The sequence below is a fragment of the Oculina patagonica genome, chromosome 7, assembly GCF_052425735.1.
Source record: "Oculina patagonica isolate OP01 chromosome 7, crgOcupat, whole genome shotgun sequence".
Classification (NCBI taxonomy): Eukaryota; Metazoa; Cnidaria; class Anthozoa; order Scleractinia; family Oculinidae; genus Oculina; species Oculina patagonica.
The window spans coordinates 27610378-27631725 of NC_135764.1; the positions used below are offsets into that span (position 1 = coordinate 27610378).

The 21348-nt window shown below is 38.8% G+C and overlaps 4 protein-coding genes across 4 annotated transcripts; all 4 read right to left on the reverse strand.

Annotated features, from left to right (window-relative positions):
- Positions 1 to 183: 183 nt before the first annotated feature.
- Positions 184 to 1957, reverse strand: LOC144660619 (BTB/POZ domain-containing protein 6-B-like). The gene has a single exon (XM_078521293.1). The coding sequence runs from the start codon at positions 1579 to 1581 to the stop codon at positions 250 to 252; it is 1332 nt and encodes a 443-aa protein (XP_078377419.1). The 5' UTR covers positions 1582 to 1957; the 3' UTR covers positions 184 to 249.
- An 8732-nt stretch (positions 1958 to 10689) lies between these two features.
- LOC144659343 (uncharacterized) lies at positions 10690 to 11496 on the reverse strand. Its single transcript, XM_078519757.1, has one exon. The coding sequence runs from the start codon at positions 11482 to 11484 to the stop codon at positions 10690 to 10692; it is 795 nt and encodes a 264-aa protein (XP_078375883.1). The 5' UTR covers positions 11485 to 11496.
- Positions 11497 to 13349: 1853 nt separating this feature from the next.
- LOC144659883 (BTB/POZ domain-containing protein 6-like) lies at positions 13350 to 16231 on the reverse strand. Its single transcript, XM_078520405.1, has one exon. The coding sequence runs from the start codon at positions 16040 to 16042 to the stop codon at positions 14687 to 14689; it is 1356 nt and encodes a 451-aa protein (XP_078376531.1). The 5' UTR covers positions 16043 to 16231; the 3' UTR covers positions 13350 to 14686.
- Positions 16232 to 18936: 2705 nt separating this feature from the next.
- Positions 18937 to 20350, reverse strand: LOC144660236 (BTB/POZ domain-containing protein 6-like). Its single transcript, XM_078520834.1, has one exon. It carries the CDS (start codon positions 20279 to 20281, stop codon positions 18938 to 18940), a length of 1344 nt encoding a protein of 447 aa, XP_078376960.1. The 5' UTR covers positions 20282 to 20350; the 3' UTR covers position 18937.
- Positions 20351 to 21348: the final 998 nt, after the last annotated feature.

Below are 21348 nucleotides of genomic sequence, written 5' to 3' on the forward strand. Positions count from 1 at the left end.
GTTCGGCTAGTTACAGCTATCAAACTTACAGATAAGTCTACACAGTCATGTGCTCGTCACAGAACCTATTTTACAGTTGCCTTTATAAAATAACATAACGTCGCTGTAATTTTTTTGGTCAGTTTTGCTAAAATCGACTTAAAGTGCCTAACTCGCTACAGCTGGACCTATTAAGTTAAGAAGTCTTGACTACAGGTTTTAGTCCAGGAAACTTTTACAAACGGAAACTGAGGTAAAACTTAACTAAATCTAAACTTTACTGAAAACAAAAACAGGAAACTGGCCTTTTGTTACATCGTTTCTTATAGGGGTATTAGTCGAAGAAGTGAAGGTGAATTGTACTCCTTCACACTCAACAGATGTTTGTCCTTTTGCTCCCCACCATGATACAGGACCCCTGATAAGCGCCATTAACTCATACTTCCTATCTTCCACTAAACAAACTGGATGATCAAACAAGACATCAAAGCTATAGTAGGTGTCAGTCTCGTGTTTTACAGAGGTGTATGATCCTGATTGTTTTATCACAGAAGAGCCATCTGTGGTGTCTTTGACTTCTACTGAAACCGTGTACGTGCCACCTTCAGAACCAAAATGCTGGACTCCATGTAACTTGATGGGCTTGTTGGCACTGAAACAAATACCGTTTACTGGGCAGAAGTCGTAGCACCATCTCAAATCTACACCTGCTGAATTAAATTTCCTAAATCTTTGACATCGATGAAAAATGCAGTCAAACCTTGATGCTTGGATGAATGGCAAAGGAGATGTCAGTACACCACTAAAGTGTTTCATCATGTCACCAACCTCTTGAATGGTGAGAATGTGAGTATCAAAAACAACAGAAACAAACTCCGCCTGTGACATCAGTGGAAACCTTATCGCTTTCACGATCTCCTCTCCCAGAATTCGTCTCTTTACATTGCCTTCAGGAGTCATGCCTTGTCTTTCAATTTCTTTTGTGGCCCAGCGATCAACAGCTTTGAAAAGTTCCACTTCCTTTACGAACAACGATTCTCTCTTCACAACAGCCTCCACAAGGGATCGCTCAAGTGTGACAAATTCATCTGACGTCACAGCTTCTTCCGTCTGCTTCTCAATCACTTTCCAGCATCGATCTTCTAAATCTTTATCTTCAAATTTCTGAGCGTGTAGCAGAATGCAAAACACGTTGGATGGCTGTAAGTTGTCTCGCAGATATTCGGTGCATTTCGCAGCGAGCGAAGGTACCATGTATTTGTTTGCCAAGTACAGCACTTGCATCACATTACTTCCGCTTAAATTCGCTTTGTCGCTGTACATAAAACGAAACAATTCCAACAGACTCTCGTAATCACAGTCAGGCAGTTCAATAGAGTCTGTAGTCTCCGCCATTTGACCATAGAACATGGCAAAGAACACAGGACTGCTGATGGCAAGCACAAACTTGTGAGCTGGGATCACCTTCTTACTTTCACTTTCGCCAGTCGACGCCGGAACAACAAATTTCACATCGCTCAGTAACTCGTTGTTGAAAATAAACGTGGTTCTCTCTGCGATGGTTGGTCGTTTCGTCTGCCAGTTGTCTTCAGCAAAAGCCATCGCTACTCTTCAATCTCTTTGCCGGCTTTCTCCACAAGATTTATTCGATACAGCAACGTAAAGCAATGTTTCAATCTGCGAAGCAGTCGAAAACGAAAGAGGAAACGGCTACCGCTGACTTGATCGACCGCAGGTAGCTAAAGTGTCACACAACAGCGTGACCTGTTTTTCTTTCCCACTAAATGCGAAAGAGAAAATCTATGTTTATAACTCATCACGAAGGGGAAAAAGTGCTCTATACCAACATACCATTTTACGAGTTGTTGTTTCGCTTAGTGTCAAAACGAGCCTATGTAAAAAAAAATTGATGATCTCGCGGGAACAGTCATTAAGGGCAGTCATTTTCATCCTACTTTTAAAGTATACACCGTGACAGTGGGACCTCGATTTAACGAACCTCTATATAGCGAAGTATGCGATATAACGAACGATATTTTTCGCCCCAGTAATTAATAGTAAAATATATAGAAAAGAACCTCGATATAACGAAACCTTGTTATAGCGAACATATTTTGTTAGTCCGTTGGCCCTTCTTTATATCGAGGTTCCACTGTACAATCTTTATTAACGTGGTCAGCACGCTAATAACGAGCGATGACTTGTGATACAGCTTCTGAAGTCATCTCACTTTAACATTTTCTTTGTCACGTACATCTATGTTATTTCGAACATTATCACATCCTCACATTAGAGCAGGCAAATATATGCTGTTGATACGTTAATTTTATTGACGTAAAAACGTTTACTATGATCATTTTGTAGAACATTTCTTAAATTCGCGTTAATGTTATTACGCGTAAATTTTGTTCGTGTTGTAAAAATGCTTCCTTATATTACTAAAATAAGGTGAACAAACAGGAGTTCGGTAATCGAACTTTCGTTTTAGAGATTCTCTTTAGAGCCGATTCCCCGTTTTATTAGAGATTCCGCATTTCTCACCAAAGACTGTTATAATAGAAGTTGATGTGAAAAATACGCCGGATTTGTTACGATAATTTAATGATAATTGAGTGATGTGGATTAATATAAATTTAGGAAAACAGAAATTTATTATTTAAGTTGTTAGAGTTACTGTTGAGACGATTTAACTGAGAATTTATTAAGAGAGAAATCCACCTTTTACAAATCCATGTTTTACAAATCCACCTTTTACAAATCCATGTTTTACAAATCCACCTCTTACAAATCCATGTTTTACAAATCCACCTTTTACAAATCCATGTTTTACAAATCCAGTCCATGTTTTACAAATCCACTCCACTCCATAGTTTGCAACATGCCGTCTGCACGGAGGCAAGAAAGAAAAACGCAGACAGAAATGGTATCCGGTGTACACGAATTAAAAAGCCTACTGTGGTAGTGAAATAGCCGGATTGGGAACCGTATACAAACGCGTGGTTTGTGTTTTTTGTGTTTTGACTTTTGGTTTTGTGTTTTTTGTTGTTTTTTGTTTTTGTTTTTGTTTTGTTTTTATTTATTTAAATTTTTTTACAGAGACTGCATTTTTTTATCCGAATTCAAATTTGATTGAGTGATAGAAGAAAGAACACCTCTGGAACTAGGAATCCAGGACAGATCCTCTGAGTCCTTGAAGTTGAGGTTTTTATTTCCCTGAATCTTTTTTAGTCTTAAAATGCTTCTAACATTACTAAACAGTCGGAATGTGTCTTATCCTAAAAATTACCCGGCCCGTCATTGAAGGCTTTTCCCAAAATTTACCAACCGAGATCCCAGGTACTCTTTTTCCGCCTTTCCCTCGCTTGTCGTTGAGAGGGAGCCTGGGATCCGGATCTAGGTTGAAATTAATTCTCGTACCCAGAGCTGCTTTCCCCTCTTAGCCTCGCTGGCTAAGAGGGTCAAGCGGCTCTCACACGGTATAAAAACTTATCGTTTTTCCTTTCCTTTTTCCCATGAAGCGTCATTCTTGTTGGACCCATATTTGAGTGAGGTAGATTCATCGAAATTTAAATTTTGCAAACTCGGGTAAATTTTAAGATATCACATTTCACTTTGTCGTACCTGCGCAAACGGATTTCAAGATCGAGAACAGAGTGCTCGAGATTTGTTCCATTTTATTCGCAATTTTATGACTACAGTATTGAAAACCCATTTTAACTAGGAATACACGAGAGCAGCTTTGAGTGAAACGGTGCTTCGAAAAAAATCATCATTTTGGCTTTGTTGTGAGCAGTCAGTGCAACTGTTTTAGGCCATTTTGTTCTGTGGTAATGCACGTGTGTACTGTAAAGGTTGAAATTACACTGCATCACCGGGTTTAAATTTGTTTAGTAATGTTCATTTTTTTTTTTTTTGAAGATAAACACACTTTATTGATACACTTAAAAACACGTACATTACTTACAATTACATACACTATTGGAGATTATACAGTGTTATTTTTCTTTTACGTGTTTTGGCTTTAATACCAAACACGGGGAAATAAATGAAAAAGCTTTTCTTTTACATGATTAAAAAAACAACAACAACAACAAAAGTACAAAAAGGAGTCCATGCATTACTTTAAAGTATTACAATTTAAAAAAAAATTATATATACTTCGTTATTGAGAGCAATTTTTTTAAAGTAATTCGCTACAGTGATTATTATTATTATTATTATTATTATTATTATTATTATTATTATTATTATTATTTAGATAAACAGCTTTACGTTTGAGTACATTTTTCTAGTTTCCATTGTACAATTAGTTTATTGGCAAGTTCATCTAGAGACATTTCTTTCTGAAGAATAGATATAGTGTTTGACCAAGATGATGAGCAAATCTAGCTTGCGTTTTATGTGTTCCGAGAGCACATTAGTCGCGTGACATGTGTCGTGAAAAGCAATTTGTTCTTTTGAGAGTGTTACCTCAGTACCTTGACGATGATTGAACCATGATATAATTTGTGAATAAAGTTTTACAGACTTTACAGACTACTTGCAGTCAATAAACGTATGTTCTATTGAATCTGCATTAAAACAATATATACATTTATCGTCTTCGGCTAGGTGATATAGTTTGAGTTCTTTCTTCGTTACAATTGTTCTATGCAAAAAACGAAAACAAAATTGACGAAGTTTATTGTCCTTAGTGAAGCGAGATATATCTTGAAAACTTCTAGTCCATTCACCAAGTTTTTCAGGGAATTTACTCTGCCACTTTTTTACACCACTCGGGACAATAGGATCATGGTTGTCGAACAATTGGTAATAGTTTTTGCAACGTGCTTCAGCCAGATTAATTAAAGTTTTGTTTGAAAGAATGGATGTGGAGGTCGAGGAAAGATCACCTGCAGGAATAGAAGTTTGAGCTGCTCTTCTTTTCAACTCCGATGGAATGGCTGAAATTAGCTGAAAGTAGTGCATATAATTTGTGGTGATATTAAATTTGTCGCTAAACTCTTCGTACGATAAAAATTTGCCCTCAGAGTTTAACACATTCTTTACTGACACGATTCCGCGTTTAAACCATGATTTCCAAAACAGAGTTGCGTTGTCTATAGTTATCAAATTGTTATTCCAAAGAAAGAGTTCGCCATTTGGAAAGATGTTGGTTGTATTTTTGAGATCCTGAAAATACTGGAGAAGTTCTCGATAAAAGAGGGGTAGACCTGTCTTCAAGGATTTTACAGCATAATTGCATTTAAGGAGAAATAATAAACCACCATACTTTCGAAAGTAGTAATTGGGGATTACCTTCCATTTATCGTCAGACTCGCCAAGTAATCTACCAATCCAAGCCAAGCGTAAAGATTTAACGATCGTGCAAAAATTAACAAAATTGATTCCTCCTTTTGCTATTGGTTGACACATAACCAATCTTTTTATTTTGCATTCTTTCCTGTTTTCCATAGAAATGCGAACAGATTCTCTTGTACAGTCTTGATAACCGATTCTGGAACTGTCAGCATCGATGCTGCGTACACTAGCTGTGATATACCTAAAGCTTGCGCCAATAAAGACTTGCCATATATCGTGAGGTCTCTTGAAAGCCATAAATTTAATTTTGTTTTCATTTTGTTCATCTTGACATAAAAGTTTTCCTCAGTACATTTGTTTTTGTTGTAGGATAGATGGATTCCAAGAACTTTAATAGGTTCTTTAGTTGTTTTAAAGTCAAGTACTTTCAAATTGCTGTCTTTCATAGAACCGATCCACATAGCTTTAGTTTTCTTCTTATTTAATTTTAATCCAGAGATGATTCCAAAACAATCCAAGATCTGTAAATAGGGTTTGAGAGATTCAACATTTTTTGTTATTATAGTAGTGTCGTCAGCAAACTGTGATATTTTGACCTCCTGGTTATCTGGGAGGGACACGCCTCTGCAGCTTGGTTCTTGGCGTATCTTTGCTGCTAGCAGTTCCGCAGCAAGGATGAATAAAAGAGGACTTAGCGGGAAACCTTGACGAACTCCTCTTGATATATTAAAATAATTGGTCAAAAATCCACCATTTATTACTGCGCTTTGCACACCGTTATAAAGAATTGAAATCCACCTTTTAACATTTGGGCCAAAATTGAAAACGTTCAGGGCTTTAACAATAAAATCCCATTCCAGGCTATCAAAGGCCTTCTCAAAATCAATAAAGAGAAGGAGTCCCGAGGTCTTGTTAGCATTTAGATATTCCATTACATCACTTAAAAGTCTTATGTTCTGGCCTATGTACCTTAGGGCTTTCCACAAGTTGCTCGAGATTCCCTAGAAAGTTGCTCGTAATTTCTCAAAAAGTTGCTCAAAAGTTGCTCCAAAAATCCAAAAAAGTTGCTCCTGATAATAAAAGTTGCTCGAAAGTTGCTCCAAAAAATCCAAAACGTTGCTTCTAATCAAGAGAATTTCTCTAAATATATGCTAATTTCCCTTTGATAGTAAGATTTCTAAGCAGTTTTATGCAATTGTACAGCAAAAGAAGTATCTAAATAACATATTAAGGGGAAATTTGTTAAATAACAAGGATTTCTTTAACTGAGAAAAATCGTGAAGATATCAATGACGTCATGTTTGCTGACGAGTTTTGTAATGTTTCAATGCAAAATGAGCCGAAAGTTGAAATGTCTTCAGATGTTCCTCGAAAGTCTTCGGCAATCTTCGTAAATCTTCGGAAACGTTCGTATTGCGTTTGAACAACACTCGGATAATCTTCGGAGATCTTCGGTCTGGAAATTACTCAAAATGCAACAAGTTGCTCGAGAGCAAAAAAGTTGCTCGAAGGGGAAAAAGTTGCTCGAATCGTGAAAAGTTGCCAAAAAGTTGCCGAGCAACTTGTGGAAAGCCCTAATGTACCTTCCCTTAACGAATCCGGTTTGATCTGAATTAATTAATTTTGGTAGGTATTGTTCTATTCTTTTTGCCAAAAATTTAGTCAGAATTTTATAATCGATATTAAGTAAAGATATTGGACGCCAGTTGGAAAGTTCAGACAGATCCCCATCAGCTTTTGGTATTAACGTTATTATTCCCCTCCTTTGAGAAATAGATAGGGACCCGCTTTGAAAAGCTGCATTATAAGAATTAAGCAGATCTCTCCAAATGAGATCATAGAAAGACTCGTAGAATTCCTTAGTGAATCCATCCTCAACAGGGGTTTTATTGTCCGAGAAAGAGCCCAGCGCCTCTTTTAATTCCTCAAATGTAAAATCATATTCCAGTGAATCTCGTTCCTCGGCATTCAGTTGAGGGATTTCAATACCTTCAACAAAAGACTCAAAACTCTTATTTTCACCCAGAGGTTCACTATTAAGATTGTTTTTGGATGTGAACATATTACTATAAAATTTTTCCAGTTCTTTCTCAATCTGTTTTGGTTGTGTTGTTTTATACCCATTCTCTAATTTCACTTCGCGTATAAGCTTTTTTTCATAATTCGTCTTTTCCAAATTAAAAAAGTATTTTGTGGGTTTTTCTCCCTGTTCCAACCATTTCACTTTAGATCTAAAGATTGCCTCTTTCCCTTTGTGTTCATATATCTTTTTCAATTCTTCTTTGGCGGCCTCATACTCCACAAAAATGTTTCGATCTAAAGTTTCAAAATCCGTATTACAAATTTTATAGTCAAGGTCTTGTATTTGTTTTTGAAGTGTTGATTCCCTTTTTCTAAGTTCCAATCTTTTTTCTTTAGAATATTTAATTGTTTTCATTCGTAATTCCATTTTGATTAATTCCCACAATAGTTGTTTATCTTTAACATCGGTGTATTTCTCGTGTATTCGGGGATAAGAAATGCAATACGTTCTTTAAAATCGTCATCTTCTAGCAGAGAATTGTTGAATTTCCATGTACCCGGACCTCTGTTGAGCTCGTTTCTAATGTTAATCTTTAAAAAGGTAGCTTTGTGATCTGGTGCAACTGACATTCGAATCTCAGCTGTTTGGACTTCAATAGAGATCGGGCGGGAGACAAGGATGAAATCTATTCTCGATTTCAATTTATTAGTTTTGGATTCGTAGGTAAACTGATGGCTACATCCAATAAATTAACAGATACGTTTTTCTCTGGGACCAATCCCTGCCAGGGAGGGGAAAGGGAGTCGGTCAGTTTTGCTATATAAGGAGGGGGGCATTGGGGCATGTAAGAAACCGAAAAACCGCACAAAAAAATCATCCAAAACCGAAAAACCGAAGTGAATTTCAATCAAATCCGAAAACCGAACACAACATTCGAAATTCCGAAGCTCTAATCTTAATTGTTACCTCGAGATTTTGAAAGAAGGAAGAAAGGAAGTTTTTAAAGAGTCTTGACATTTTTGTTCATTAACATGCTAAATTACACTGCTACAACTTGCATTTTAAACATAAACCGGCAGGATTTCTTTCTACCAGCATGATCTCAGAGAAACTGTAAACCAAATTGGAAAAACCGGAAACCAGAGCAAATATCAAATTCCAAAAACCGCTAGTATTTTTGCCGGAAACCAAAAACCATATACTAATAGAAGGAAAACCCGAAAACCGAAGAAGACAACAAAACCGAAAAACCGCGGTTTTTTGTTGCGAAAACCGAAAAACCGATCTAAAAAATGGCCAAAACCGAGAAACCGAAAACCCCAAAGTCCCCCTCTATAAGAAGGGATCCCCTTTCGGCCTCACTTTTTTGTCTAATAAGTGGGAGTCCTTACCCCTGCATCTACACCAAGAGGTTCCCAAATGTGAAGCTTATAAACCAACACGGGTAAGCCAAGGTAAAACGGCGCGATTTTATAACATTTTTTCACCCTACTTTTAAAGACGACTGAATTACACCCCTTTATGAAATAATTGCTTGAAATGGACCTCAGCATTGAGTCAGGTTTAATACAGGCGTAAGAATTCGTCAGTACTTATTTATACACCTTACATACAAACATACATTAACTTTGGTAGAGAGAGGCACTGTGAGAGCTTTTTGTCAACTGGTGCTCATTTATACTTTTGAGTGGAGAGAGGTGAGAGGTTTTTTGCCAAATTAAAGAACACAACACAGTGTCACAGGTGTCTAAACTTTATTTTGGAGTTCATTAATCGCTACATCTTTACAAATGTATCATAATTAGGAAAAAAATAAAAAATGACTTTAGTATTTTGAAATTTTCACTAAAGCTATGTATACACTTAATGGGTCGGTTATTACAATTAAAAGATTGTTGATTATTTAAGGATTTCCGGCGGTGCATGCCACACTACTGTGAACTGTGGCTCATCGACGTTGTAATTTAAAATGTCTTCTACGATGACCCACCTTTACACAAAAATATTCTAAGACAGAGAAGTGTTAAAAAATGAATTAAAAAAAACAATCTAAAATATCTTACACACAATAGCTTACATGCAAATAAAGACAGTTCTTGGAAAAACTATAAAATGTAAAGCAGATTATTTGATTGTCCCCTGTATTACGACGTGGCCCAATACAGTGAACATCGATTTAACGAGCCTCTATACAACAAGGTCTTCAATATAACGAACGATATTCTTCGCCCCAGTAATAGTAAAATATGTAAAAAAGAATCTTGATTTAACGAATCCTCGTTAAAGCGAACATATTTTGTCAGTCCCTTCGCCCTTTGTTATATCGTGGTTCCACTGTATTCACATGCAAGGGAAATCATAAACAGAAAGCAACCCTATCGTTTTAATTCGTCAGTGTTGTGTCCCGTATAACTCTACATAGCGCTAGTTCAATTTAATTGATCCGTGTCTTGGTTGCGGAAATATTGAAGCTGCGGGAAAAGCTAGGGGGCCGCAATAATTGGCCTGTGCTAAAACCAGAAACGAAAAGAGGCGAAACCACTGAAAAGAAACAAAGACCAATGAAAGCACTCCTGTTAGCCTGAATAGCACTCCGGCTAGCCTAAAAAGCTAAAGTACTCCGGTTAGCCTAACGCTCAGGTTAGCCTGTTTACAATTAGCTCTCAATAATGGTAAATGGGTTTCGCTTGTTTCGGTCGTTTTGTTTCGTTTTGTTTCGCAATCACCGTTTCGGGTTTTAGTACATGTCCGTTAAATTGACTTATAGTAACACAGTTGGGAGACGGAGTAAAATGCTGCGTTGTGTGATCAGAGTCGTACACCGACGCGCAGTACACTCCAGGGAAAAATCATCAAAAGTTTCTGGTTGTTCAAAGGACAGTAGCGTTCATTATTGGCTGTTTTTATGCTAGAGACGATAATGTTGTCAGACGACTTTAACGTCTAAGACGTTAAAGGCGTCTGGTATAAAAACGGGAAGCCTTAGTAGACAGCTTTTCAGAAAAAAAAATTAAAAAAAGACTGGATTGGACACTCGGAGGACACTGGACACGAAGACGTAAAGCCAGCAGACGTTAAAGGCGTCTGTCTTATTAACTGTTTTCATACTAGTTAAAGACGTACCGTTTTTATACTAGACGGCTTTAACGTCTCAGACGTTAAAGCTGTCCGATAAGAGCGTCGTTCAGATGCTCTTACGAAAGACGTTAAAGCCATCAGGCGTTAAAGGCGTCTGTCTTATTTACCGTTTTTACACTAGACGTTAATGTCGTCTCGAGACAGCTTTAACGTCTAAGACACCTTTAACGTCTCTAGCATAAAAACGGCCATTGTCTCGATTGATCATGATCAGGGTCAGTATTTAATATAAAATGGTCATTTACCGATCAGTCATAACCACACCAACCGAAGATCGAGCACAACTCTAAAGAACTAAGAATAAGAATGATACCATTTTTGGCGATGAAAATTGATGCATCTTTACCGTAGTCGAAAAAGAGCACCAAACGGAGAACCAGAAACACACCATTGACACAAAATATCTGAATGGTAATGCGCAAAATGGCCTTCCACGTGAAAACATCCCAGTCGCCCGTCCCGCTGTTACGTCTCAGCTTGTTTTCCGCCAACTGCAAGGGTGACACCAAGAAACTGATGCAGACGAAGGCAATGATGGCTTTCTCGAAACTCTTTGGAATGCCATGGCTGAATTCGTTCTCCTCGAGAATGACTTCCAACATTTCAACTCCATCGAAGAGATCTAGTGCGATTTGGAGAGACAACTTCAAAACCAGTTCTCGGTAATCGACAGAGTCCACTGCGGTGTTTAGTAGCAACAACAGAAGCGGTGAAATACACAAGGTCAATTTCAAGACGTTTGGACCAAAGAATGTTTCTTTGTCAATGTCGTCCTCGATTCGACCAAAGATGGCTCCAATGAGAGGCACTAATGCTACCCAGACATACAAGACCCACACGACAAAGAGCCACGGAAGGCTTTCTTCATCCCATATTATACGCAGCCATAACAAGAGGGCAGGAAGGTACAGGGCAGTTAGCCCATAGAAACCAGCGTTGGCATTGTGTTCGTACCTCGCTGGATAGGAAGCAAGCGATATGCCCTGAACGATTATCAGAGCGAAAAATACAAATCGCCCAGTACACACGAGAAAAGTAGTCATGGTAGAGCCAAATTGAACTGTTGCTTAGTTTTTACCGGCTGAAACTAAGCTTACACTGTTCGTAACAATTCAGAAACTTCGTACTAAGGTGACTTGAATTCCGAGAAAAACATTTCTCTCGACAAAAGGCAAACACAAATTCTCGGAAATTACGTCATAACTGTTTTTATTCCGTGTACAGACATGGACCCTGACTGACCTCGTACGTTGCGCCTTCATATTGAGCAAAAAAGAGTAACATTGCCCATTTATTCGGTCAAAGCAGCAAGAAAAAAAATTAATGATTCTTTGAAATCATAGAGCAGAATTGAACTGTTGCTTAGTTTTTATCGGGCTGAAACGAAGCTTACAGTGTTCGTAACGATTCAGAAAGTTCGCACTAAGGTAGCTTGAATTCCTAGAAAAACATTTTTCTCGATAAAAGGCACAAATTTCTCGGAAATTACGTCATAACTGTTTTTATTCCGTGTACATACATGAACCCTGACTGACCTCGTACGTTGCGCCTTCATATTGAGCAAAAAATAATAACATTGCCCACTGATTCAGTCAAAGCAGCAAGAAAAACATGAGAAGCATTAAATGATTCTTCGAAATCGTTTAAGTAAAAAAGATGGAGACTTAAGGGTGCTTCATTATCATTTAGCCGAAAAATCCAGAAATTTCGGTTAAAAATCAGATGGAACAGTAATTTTCCGGAAAATTCGTTCGGAAATTGTGGACTACCTCCAGAGGTACTCCTCTTTTCCGTTCGAAACGGAACGTCAAAATTTCCTTACCATTTGCAGGGTTTCCCAGTTTCAGTCTCCCATCAACGGAAAACAATAACAGGAAACCGAATTACAAATGATAAGCGCCATCTCTTTCGGTTGGTTTGCTAATTTTGGAAAAATCCTTACCATTATTCAAAGGTCTCAATCGGTTCCTTCCGAGAAATGGTCAGGGAGTGACTGAAGATTGTCCTTCAAAACATTGTCCAAGGGCACTATGAGCACTAGTTCACTCACTTTCAAAGGAACGGAAAACTACCATTACCCATAATACCTTTCCGGGTTAGCCACGTAGAGTTCCTTGTATCGAGAAAAACTTTGGCAACCCGAAGAAATAAATTATTAACATGCAGAAGTTTATAGGAATATGAACTTCTATTGGTAATTATTGTAAAAAATATTTCTATATATTGACATATTAGCAATTCTTTGTTTCTCACGTATTGCATTGCCAAAACAATTTATACAATAACTAAGAGAATTATCTCGAAATTCTCGCATGCTCATTGGTCGAGACCTATGGTCGATGAGAGAATAGACCATGAAAATGACGTAAAAGGTAACGCAACGCAAGGCAAATTTCGAAAAACTTGAGAAATTCCTTGTAGCGACTTTTTTTAAAAACAGAATCTAGCGAATTGTAAAATAAAAACAACTAGAAAATTTGGAACGCAATTTGTCACATATTCGTCGGTTTCAAGTGCTAAAAACAGTCAAAAACTGCCATCTTACGAGTTGTCACACCACTCGCGCGATTTCGCACTGATTTTTCATCTATTTTTCAGTGTTCTTGTAGAAAACAAATCGACCACATTTTTCCATGATCTACAAAGGTTTAGACCACGGAAAAATGTGGTTGATTTGTTAAATACCACACCAGTTACAACAGTCCACATAAACAAAGCAGGTGATCAGTTTTTCTTGTCTGCAAGGATTATTATTCAAGATACGTCGCTCTTACCATTGCTAACAGTTACTTTCAGTGCTAGTAACCAGCTCAAAGTCCAAAATATAAACTTGACTCATCTTTCCGTGCATCTTTTCATTTTGTGACCTCGCCTGTTCAAGTAAACGCCTTGCGAACAGAGAGGCAGGAACCGATTTAATCTGAACTGATTTGCTTTATCTAGCGATCAAAATATAATATGTTACGCAGCGGACAAATACAACACACTCGTGAGTACTTAAATGAATCAATTTAGACGGTTACAGAGGCATCGAGAAACGGAATTCAAATTGGTCACTGAGTTCAGAAATCACTGGCTCATCGAGGCTGCAGGACATAAGCGTCGAGCGGCTTTGTTGACAAAACAAGAATACGTATCTTTGAGAACACATCGATTTAGGACTGGTCGAAAAGAAGTAGTCTCGGCCTCAACATACACTACCAGTTAAAGCTTAGTTGCCAGTACTTAAATTATACAGTATATCAGCCATTAAAATTGGTATTTACTTAAACTTTGCTTGTTTTTTCGTCTGCCTTATTTATCATTATCGGTCTATAAGGCCCTATTTTTGAGTTATTTGAACACTACAGTCCGACCTCTATTAAGCGGCCACCCTCGGGACTTTGAAAAGTGGCCGCTTAATAGAGGTTGGCTGCTTAATAGATCGGGAGATACAATATAAATTGGATAGGAATGGCAGTAAACATGGTTTTATTGACTCTATATAGCAAAATGCTTTTAAAAAGTGAACATATATGAAGATAAATCAAAAATGCATTGTAACAAAACATCAAGTGCATTTCCAGCCCATAGCCCTTGATACAGAGGGCAGTAGTTGAAATGTACAGTATTTCTTCGGGTTGATTATGTATAGCAAAATATAAACATCTTGGACAAGTTTCTTAAGCCTTTTGTATCAACAGTTAGTATGTGAAAAAATTTAGCTCAAGATATTTCACGGACAATACATATCATCTGTCACTATTTCGCTGGAAAGATAATTTGCTGGCCGCTTAAAAAGCTGGCCGCGGCCGCTTAATAGAGGTGGCCGTTGAATAGAGATATCAAATACAGCAGTTTAGAGACAAATAAATCGGGACTTTGGAAAGTGGCCGCTAAATAGAGGGTGGCCGCTTAATAGGTGGTCGCTTAATAGAGGTCGGACTGTAGTTATTGGTTATACTTGAAGACTGAGAAAGTTGTAGTTCACTGGAAAACAAATGTCTGGCTCATCAATTAGTCAACGAATGTACTCATTGCAGGCCCATTCAGTTGCCTAATTTCAAGCTACGTAAAATCTCTAACATTTGTAAAAGGTTGCCCAAACTTATTGCAACTCAAGGTCCTATACGGTAAACCTAATGAAGGAAATCTAGAAAATCTAGGAAATCTAGCTTAATAACCAGTTTTACAATAGTGCTGAAAAGGTCTCAAAAGGAACTAAATTAACACTTTGATCAGAAAATCTTCTGATACCGAACGAAATCAAAGTTGGCTGAAAATAATAGCAGGAAACTGGCCACCTGTTACATAGGTCCCATTAGGGCTGGAATCCGAAGAAGTGAAGGTGAAATATACTCCTTTGCACTCAACCGCTTTTTTTACTTTTCTTCCAGCTCCAGAAATAATATAACCTCCATACCACGACCTAGGACCACTGATTAAGGCGTCAATGTTGTACTTCCTACCTTTCTCTAAACAAACTGGATGATCAAACAAGACATCAAAGCTGTAATAGGTGTCAGTCTCTTGTTTTACAGAGGAGAATACTCCAGAGTGTTTGATCATAGAAGAGCCATCTGTGGTGTCTTTTACTTCTGCTTGAACTGTGTATTCGCCACCTTCAGAACCAAAATGCTGAACTCCATGCAACTTGATAGGCGAGGTGACAGAAAAACAAATACTGTCATTTTTGTTGTCGGAATAATTCCAGTGAGCATCTGGTGGGTTAAATTTCTCAAATCTGTGACAACGATAAACTGAAGCAGCCGGGTTAATCCTTGCAGCTTGGGTGAATGGTAGAACAGATGCTAATATGCCACTGTAGTGTTTCATTATATCACCAACCTCTTGCATGGTGAGAATGTAAGAATCGAATACAACAGAAAGAAACTCTGCCTGTGACATCAGTGGAAACCTCATCGCTTTCACGATCTCCTCTCCTAAAATTTGTCTCTTTACCACGCCATCAGGAGTCATCCCTTGTCTTTCAATTTCTTTTGTGGCCCAGCGATCAACAGCTTTGAATAGCTCAACTTCCTTTACGTTCAACGCTTCTCTCTTCACAACAGCCTCCACAAGGGATCGTTCAAGCGTGACAAATTCATCTGACGTCACAGCTTCTTCTGTCTCCAGCTCAATTACTTCCCAGCATCGATCTTCCAAATCTTTATCTTCCAATTTCTGAGCCTGCGGCAGAATGCAAAACACGTTAGATGCGTCTAAATTGTCTCGTAGATATTCTGTGCATTTCGCAGCGAGCGAAGGTACCATGTATTTGTTCGCCAAGTACAGCACTTGCATCACATTACTTCCACTTAAATTCGCTTCGTCGCTGTACATATAACGAAACAATTCCAACAGACTCTCGTAATCACAGTCAGGCAGTTCAATAGAGTCTGTAGTCTCCGCCATTTGACCATAGAGCATGGCAAAAAACACAGGACTGCTGATGGCAAGCACAAACTTGTGAGCTGGGATCGCTTTCTTACTTTCACTTTCGCCAGTCGACACTGGAACAACAAATTTCACATCGCTCAGTAACTCGTTGTTGAAAATAAACGTGGTTCTCTCTGCGATGGTTGGTCGTTTGGTCTGCCAGTTCTCTTCAGCAACAGCCATCGTTACTCTTTTCTTTCTTGACAAGTTTTATTCGACACAGCCGAATTTCAATCTTCGAAGCCGTCGATCGTCGAAAACGAAAGAGGAAACGGCTACCGCTGACTTGAAAGCAGGCTCCTAAAGTGTCACACAACAGCGTGACCAGCTTTCGTTTACCATTTGAAGCTTTGAACAAACAGAGTTTTTATAGGTAACTCACATGCGCTAGACAGAATAACTGTTAAAAATTATTGTAATTAGGGACTGGTCATTTTTAAGAGGGTGGAGAGGGCTAGGCTGGTTCAAATAGGCGGAGGGTCAATGATTTTATGCAGGGAAAATGGGGAGGTTTAAGGGGCCGGGTGAGTGGGTTAGACGGGAGAGGGTCACCAAAAATCTGCTTTATAAAAGGGGAGGTTCAGGAGAATTTCAACAAAGCCTGCCCTCCCCCTCTAAACAATGACCGGTTCCTAAGAAGACACTTTTCGCCAAGGTCGTTGCTTTTGACTGCGACGCCTGTACAGAGGTAACAAACAAATAAAACGTACGTACAGAATTGAATGCGTACATGATAGGAAAACCTTACTGAAGTGACCTGAACACATGGGATACCTTTGTCTTAAAATTCCAGGAACCGAACAAATATGCGCTTTTGTATCAGAGAAAGCATTTTAGTTCTTAGCTCTTTTTCATTTTCAGTCCTCTATTCAATTTTGAACTTCTAGGGGTCTAACTCAATACAAAGTCGAAGACTTCAAAGTTTATCAGATTAGATTTAAACTTATCAAGTAGGACGGGAGCAAGATTTCAAACCATTTCCCTCCTATTCACCCACCCACGTTTAGGTGAGTAAATAAGCGCCAGTTAAAATTGTTTCGGCAACCTGGCAAGTATCCCACCCGGGGTTGTAGCAATCAACATACTCCCGGGAGCGGAGGGGGCACTCCTATATTAAAGGGGCAGTATGCTCGTCCTTTCACTTCGGGGTGTAAGTTACAGATTTTGATCTTGCTTAGGGTGTTAAGGACACAAAAACCGATATTTTTCCTAGCCTTCAAGGTCTTGTTTAGGGTTTCCCGTTAAAAAAAGAGAATAATAAAAAAACGCCGTGTTACTGCGTTATTGGTCTAGATAAATCAGATGGTATCTTTCAGGGGTCAAAAACGCTTGAACCACGCCCAGATCTGTCTCCTTTTCCAACGAGCTTTATTTTTTTCCTATATGGCAGTACCCTAAGGAAAAGTGCCTGCCTTATGTTGGCTGAGTTATATATGTACTCGTAGTCGCACATTTGGGACATGGTCTATTGGAAAAATGATCCAGTCCAAACTTTGTTGTAAAGAGTCTTTTGTTTCATTATTCCGTTGGCAGGATTAGATCGCATATGCGTGAATGTAACAGAAAGTTGTTGCTCTGGACCAATTGCCTCCAGGGAGGGAGGGAAGAAGGAGAAAGTCAGCCATTTTTTGTTGAAATCTAAATATCCTCTACTTCTGTCGTAAAGGCAAACGTCAGTTGCTATGCCAGGTAGGTCCCTTTTTGGCCATCACTAGGAAGTGGTCCCTTCCTTTTATCTGTATCACTAAACGTTTCCAAAAGTGAAGTATATAAACCAAAACTTACAGGTTAAAACGAGGTTAAGAATCAGGTCGACCTGGTTATTTCATTTAGGTGATGCTGTCACACTAGGTAACGCGATTGTTCAAAAACTAGCCGAGTTGTCGACAAATGTTGTTTTCCTTTTTTTGCAAAGGGAACCTGTTAAGTTGCCGGTAAGTACTTTTTTAAACAGGTTTTTGTTAACTTGCTGCACGCCGTGCTGTCTTTTCATTTGTTTACAACTAAAGGCTGGTTTTCATTGAGCAAAAGCACAAGCATAAGCACACTGATTAGCATAAGCGCATAAGAACAGGAGCACCCAATGAGGAAATTCAGTCAAAAGTCCTAGAATGTCGTTGTACTGTTTTCCCGTGTCGTTTCGGGTCTTTTTAAGAGATGTTTGTGTTAACTAACACAGTTAGGGAACAAAATCTCATTTCCCGTATTTGCAAGCTTTTACCTTTACAAAAATCTTAGCTGGCGTTTTCCCGCACCCAAACGAACATTTTTACCTCTCCGAAAACAACAGGTGTTAGATATTTCCCATATTACGAAGGTTCGAGCTGAAATTTCACTAAAGAAAATTTCAGGGGATATCAGGCCTTCCGAGCAGATATTCACCGAAATGATCCGTTGGGCGCCCCTGTAAGACGAACGAACACGCTCATTCTTTTCAAGATGCTTTCCTCACGTGGCATAAGCATAAAACTGTTTGTTCTTCTTTTACTTTCATTATGCTTATCAGTGCCACATGAAGACATCTTTACTGAAGAAGTTTAAATTATTATCATGAGAATGTGTTCTACCTATTGCTGGACATTTTATTCTTACATCCTCACAAAATTCTACTGATTCTATCAGAAGAGGCCAAGCAAATATCAGCAATCTTTTAATTCCTACCTACTGTATCACCAGTGCCATGTATTGTACACAACGCCTGGTGTCGTTTTAAGCAGTTAAAAAGACATAAACATATCATGAAATTGAAGCTAATTGATTTTCTACTGTATGAAAGTAATATAATAATTGTCATTCAAGATGCATTGCTTTTAATATTCAGTATAATTATTGCAAGATTTTTGTTTACCAAAGATTTTATTGCAAGATTTTTGTTCATTCAGTTGTGTATTATTACCCTGGGTACCATACGTTTTTTTACAGTGATATGTGTGTGGCGAAGACGCTAAAGCGCGATCTATGAAAGGCGAAGTCGCTATTGTGGTAAGCTTCTCCGTTTGTGTCATGCTTTAGTGGAATCGCCACTCCTCACAAACAATAGTCCAGGAAACTTCAGTGGAGACTGAAGTAAGGCTAAACTCAAACCAAAACTTTACTGAAAACTAAAGCAGGAAACTGACCACCTGTTGCAGAAGTTCCATTACTAGGGGTAGTATACGAAGAAGTAAAGGTAAATTGTACTCCTTCACACTCAAGAGATGTTTGTCCTTCTTCTCCATACCATGACACAGGACCACTGATAAGCGCCACAAACTCATACTTCTTACCTTCCACTAAACAAACTGGATGATCAAACGATACATCAAAGCTATAATAAGTGTCAGTCTTGTGTTTTACAGAAGTGTATGATCCTGATTGTTTTATTACAGAAGAGCCATTTGTGGTATCTTTGACTTCTGCTGAAACCGTGTACTCGCCACCTTGAGAACCAAAATGCTGAATTGCGTAAAGCTTGATAGGCTTGTTGACAGAGAAACAAATACCGTCTTTTTTTGATTTGCAGTAGCTCCAGCAATTAACTGACGGAACGGGCGAATTAGATTTCTTAAATCTGTGACATCGAGGAACTGAAGCCCGATCAATCCTTGCGGCTTGGATGAATGGTAGAGGAGATGCTAATATGCCATTGTAATGCTTCATTATATCACCAACCTCTTGAACCGTAAGAACATAAGAATCGTATACAACAGAGAGAAACTCTTTCTCTGACATCAATGGAAACCTTATCGCTCTCACGATCTCTTCTCCCATAATTCGTCTCTTTACATCACCACCAGTAGTCAACCCTTGCTTTTCACTTTCTTTTGTGGCCCAGCGATCAACAGCTTTGAACAGATCCACTTCCTTTACGCTCAACGCTTCTCTCTTCACAACAGCCTCAACAAGGGATCGCTCAAGGGTGACAAATTCATCGGACGTCACAGCTTCTTCTGTCTGCTTCTCAATCACTTCCCAGCATCGATCTTCTAAATCTTTATCTTCAAATTTCTGAGCGTGCGTCAGAATGCAAAACACGTTGGATGCGTCTAGGTTGTCTCGCAGATATTCTGTGCATTTCGCAGCGAGCGAAGGTACCATGTATTTGTTTGCCAAGTACAGCACTTGCATCACATTACTTTCGCTTAAATTCGCTTTGTCGCTGTACATATAACGAAACAATACCAACACACTCTCGTAATCACAGTCAGGCAGTTCAATAGAGTCTGTAGTCTCCGCCATTTGACCATAAAGCATGGCAAAGAACACAGGACTGCTGATGGCAAGCACAAACTTGTGAGCTGGGATCACCTTCTTACTTTCACTTTCGCCAGTCGATGAGACAACAAATTTCACATCGCTCAGTAACTCGTTGTTGAAAATAAACGTGGTTCTCTCTGCGATGGTTGGTCGTTTGGTCTGCCAGTTCTCTTCAACAACAGCCATCGCTACTCTTCTCTTTCTTCACAAGTTTTATTCGACACAGCCGAATTGGAAATGTTTCAATCTGCGAAGCTGTCGAAAACGAAAGAAGAAAATCTACCACTGACTTGACCGCAGGTTCAGAAATAGTCACACAACAGCGTGACCAGCTTTCTTTCACCATTGGAAGCGAGCTGAAAGCGCTTTTGAATGAGCAGGGGTTTTGTTCATTGATAACTCATCATGAAGGAAAAAACTGCTTGAATCCTGGCATACGCTAAACGGAATAGCTGTCATAAAACTATTGTAATAGGGGACAGGTCGTTATTAAGAGGGTGGGGAGGGCCATGACAATTTCCAAAGTAGTTTTTCTCCTTTGCACTAGTAATATTAAATACAACTTCCGGAAAAAAAAATAATTTAACCAACATTATCACATACTCACATAACCGCTGTCACTGCGACACCTGCACAGAGACAACAAACAAACGTGCGTACAGAACTGAATGCGTACACGATAGAAAAACCTTACTGAAGTGACCTGAACACATGGGATACCTTTGTCTTAAAATTCCCGGAACCGAACAAATATGCCTTTTTGCATCAGAGATAGCATTTTAGTTCTCAGCTCTTTTACGTTTTTCCAGTCCCCTATTCAATTTAGAACTTCACAGGAGTCTAACGCAATACAAAGAAGAAGACTTAAAACTTTATCAAATTAGATTTATACTTATCAAGTAGGAAGGGAGCAAGATTTCAAACCACTTTCCCTCTATTCACCCACGTTTAGCAAGTAAATAGGCGTCAACTGAAATTGTTTCGGCAACCTGGCAAGTATCCCACCCGGGAGTGTAGCGATAAATATACTCCCGGGTGCGGAGGGGGCACTCCCGTATTAAAGGGGCAGTAATGCTCGTCCTTTCGCTTAGGGGTGCAAGTTACGGAGTTTGATCTCACGTGTGGGGGTGTCCAGGAAAGAAAAAACGATATTTTTCCTAGCCGTCAAGGTCTTGTTTAGGGTTGTCCGTTAAAAAAAAAAACAAGAAACGGTATACTGCGTAGCGTTTTGTTTTCATCTATGTACTCGTAGT

What these genes read in the sequence shown, in the direction of transcription:
- LOC144659883 (XM_078520405.1), bottom strand. Translation starts at nt 16,042, where the DNA reads ATGGCTGTTGCTGAAGAGAACTGGCAGACCAAACGACCAACCATCGCA.
- LOC144659343 (XM_078519757.1), bottom strand. Translation starts at nt 11,484, where the DNA reads ATGACTACTTTTCTCGTGTGTACTGGGCGATTTGTATTTTTCGCTCTG.
- LOC144660236 (XM_078520834.1), bottom strand. Translation starts at nt 20,281, where the DNA reads ATGGCTGTTGTTGAAGAGAACTGGCAGACCAAACGACCAACCATCGCA.
- LOC144660619 (XM_078521293.1), bottom strand. Translation starts at nt 1,581, where the DNA reads ATGGCTTTTGCTGAAGACAACTGGCAGACGAAACGACCAACCATCGCA.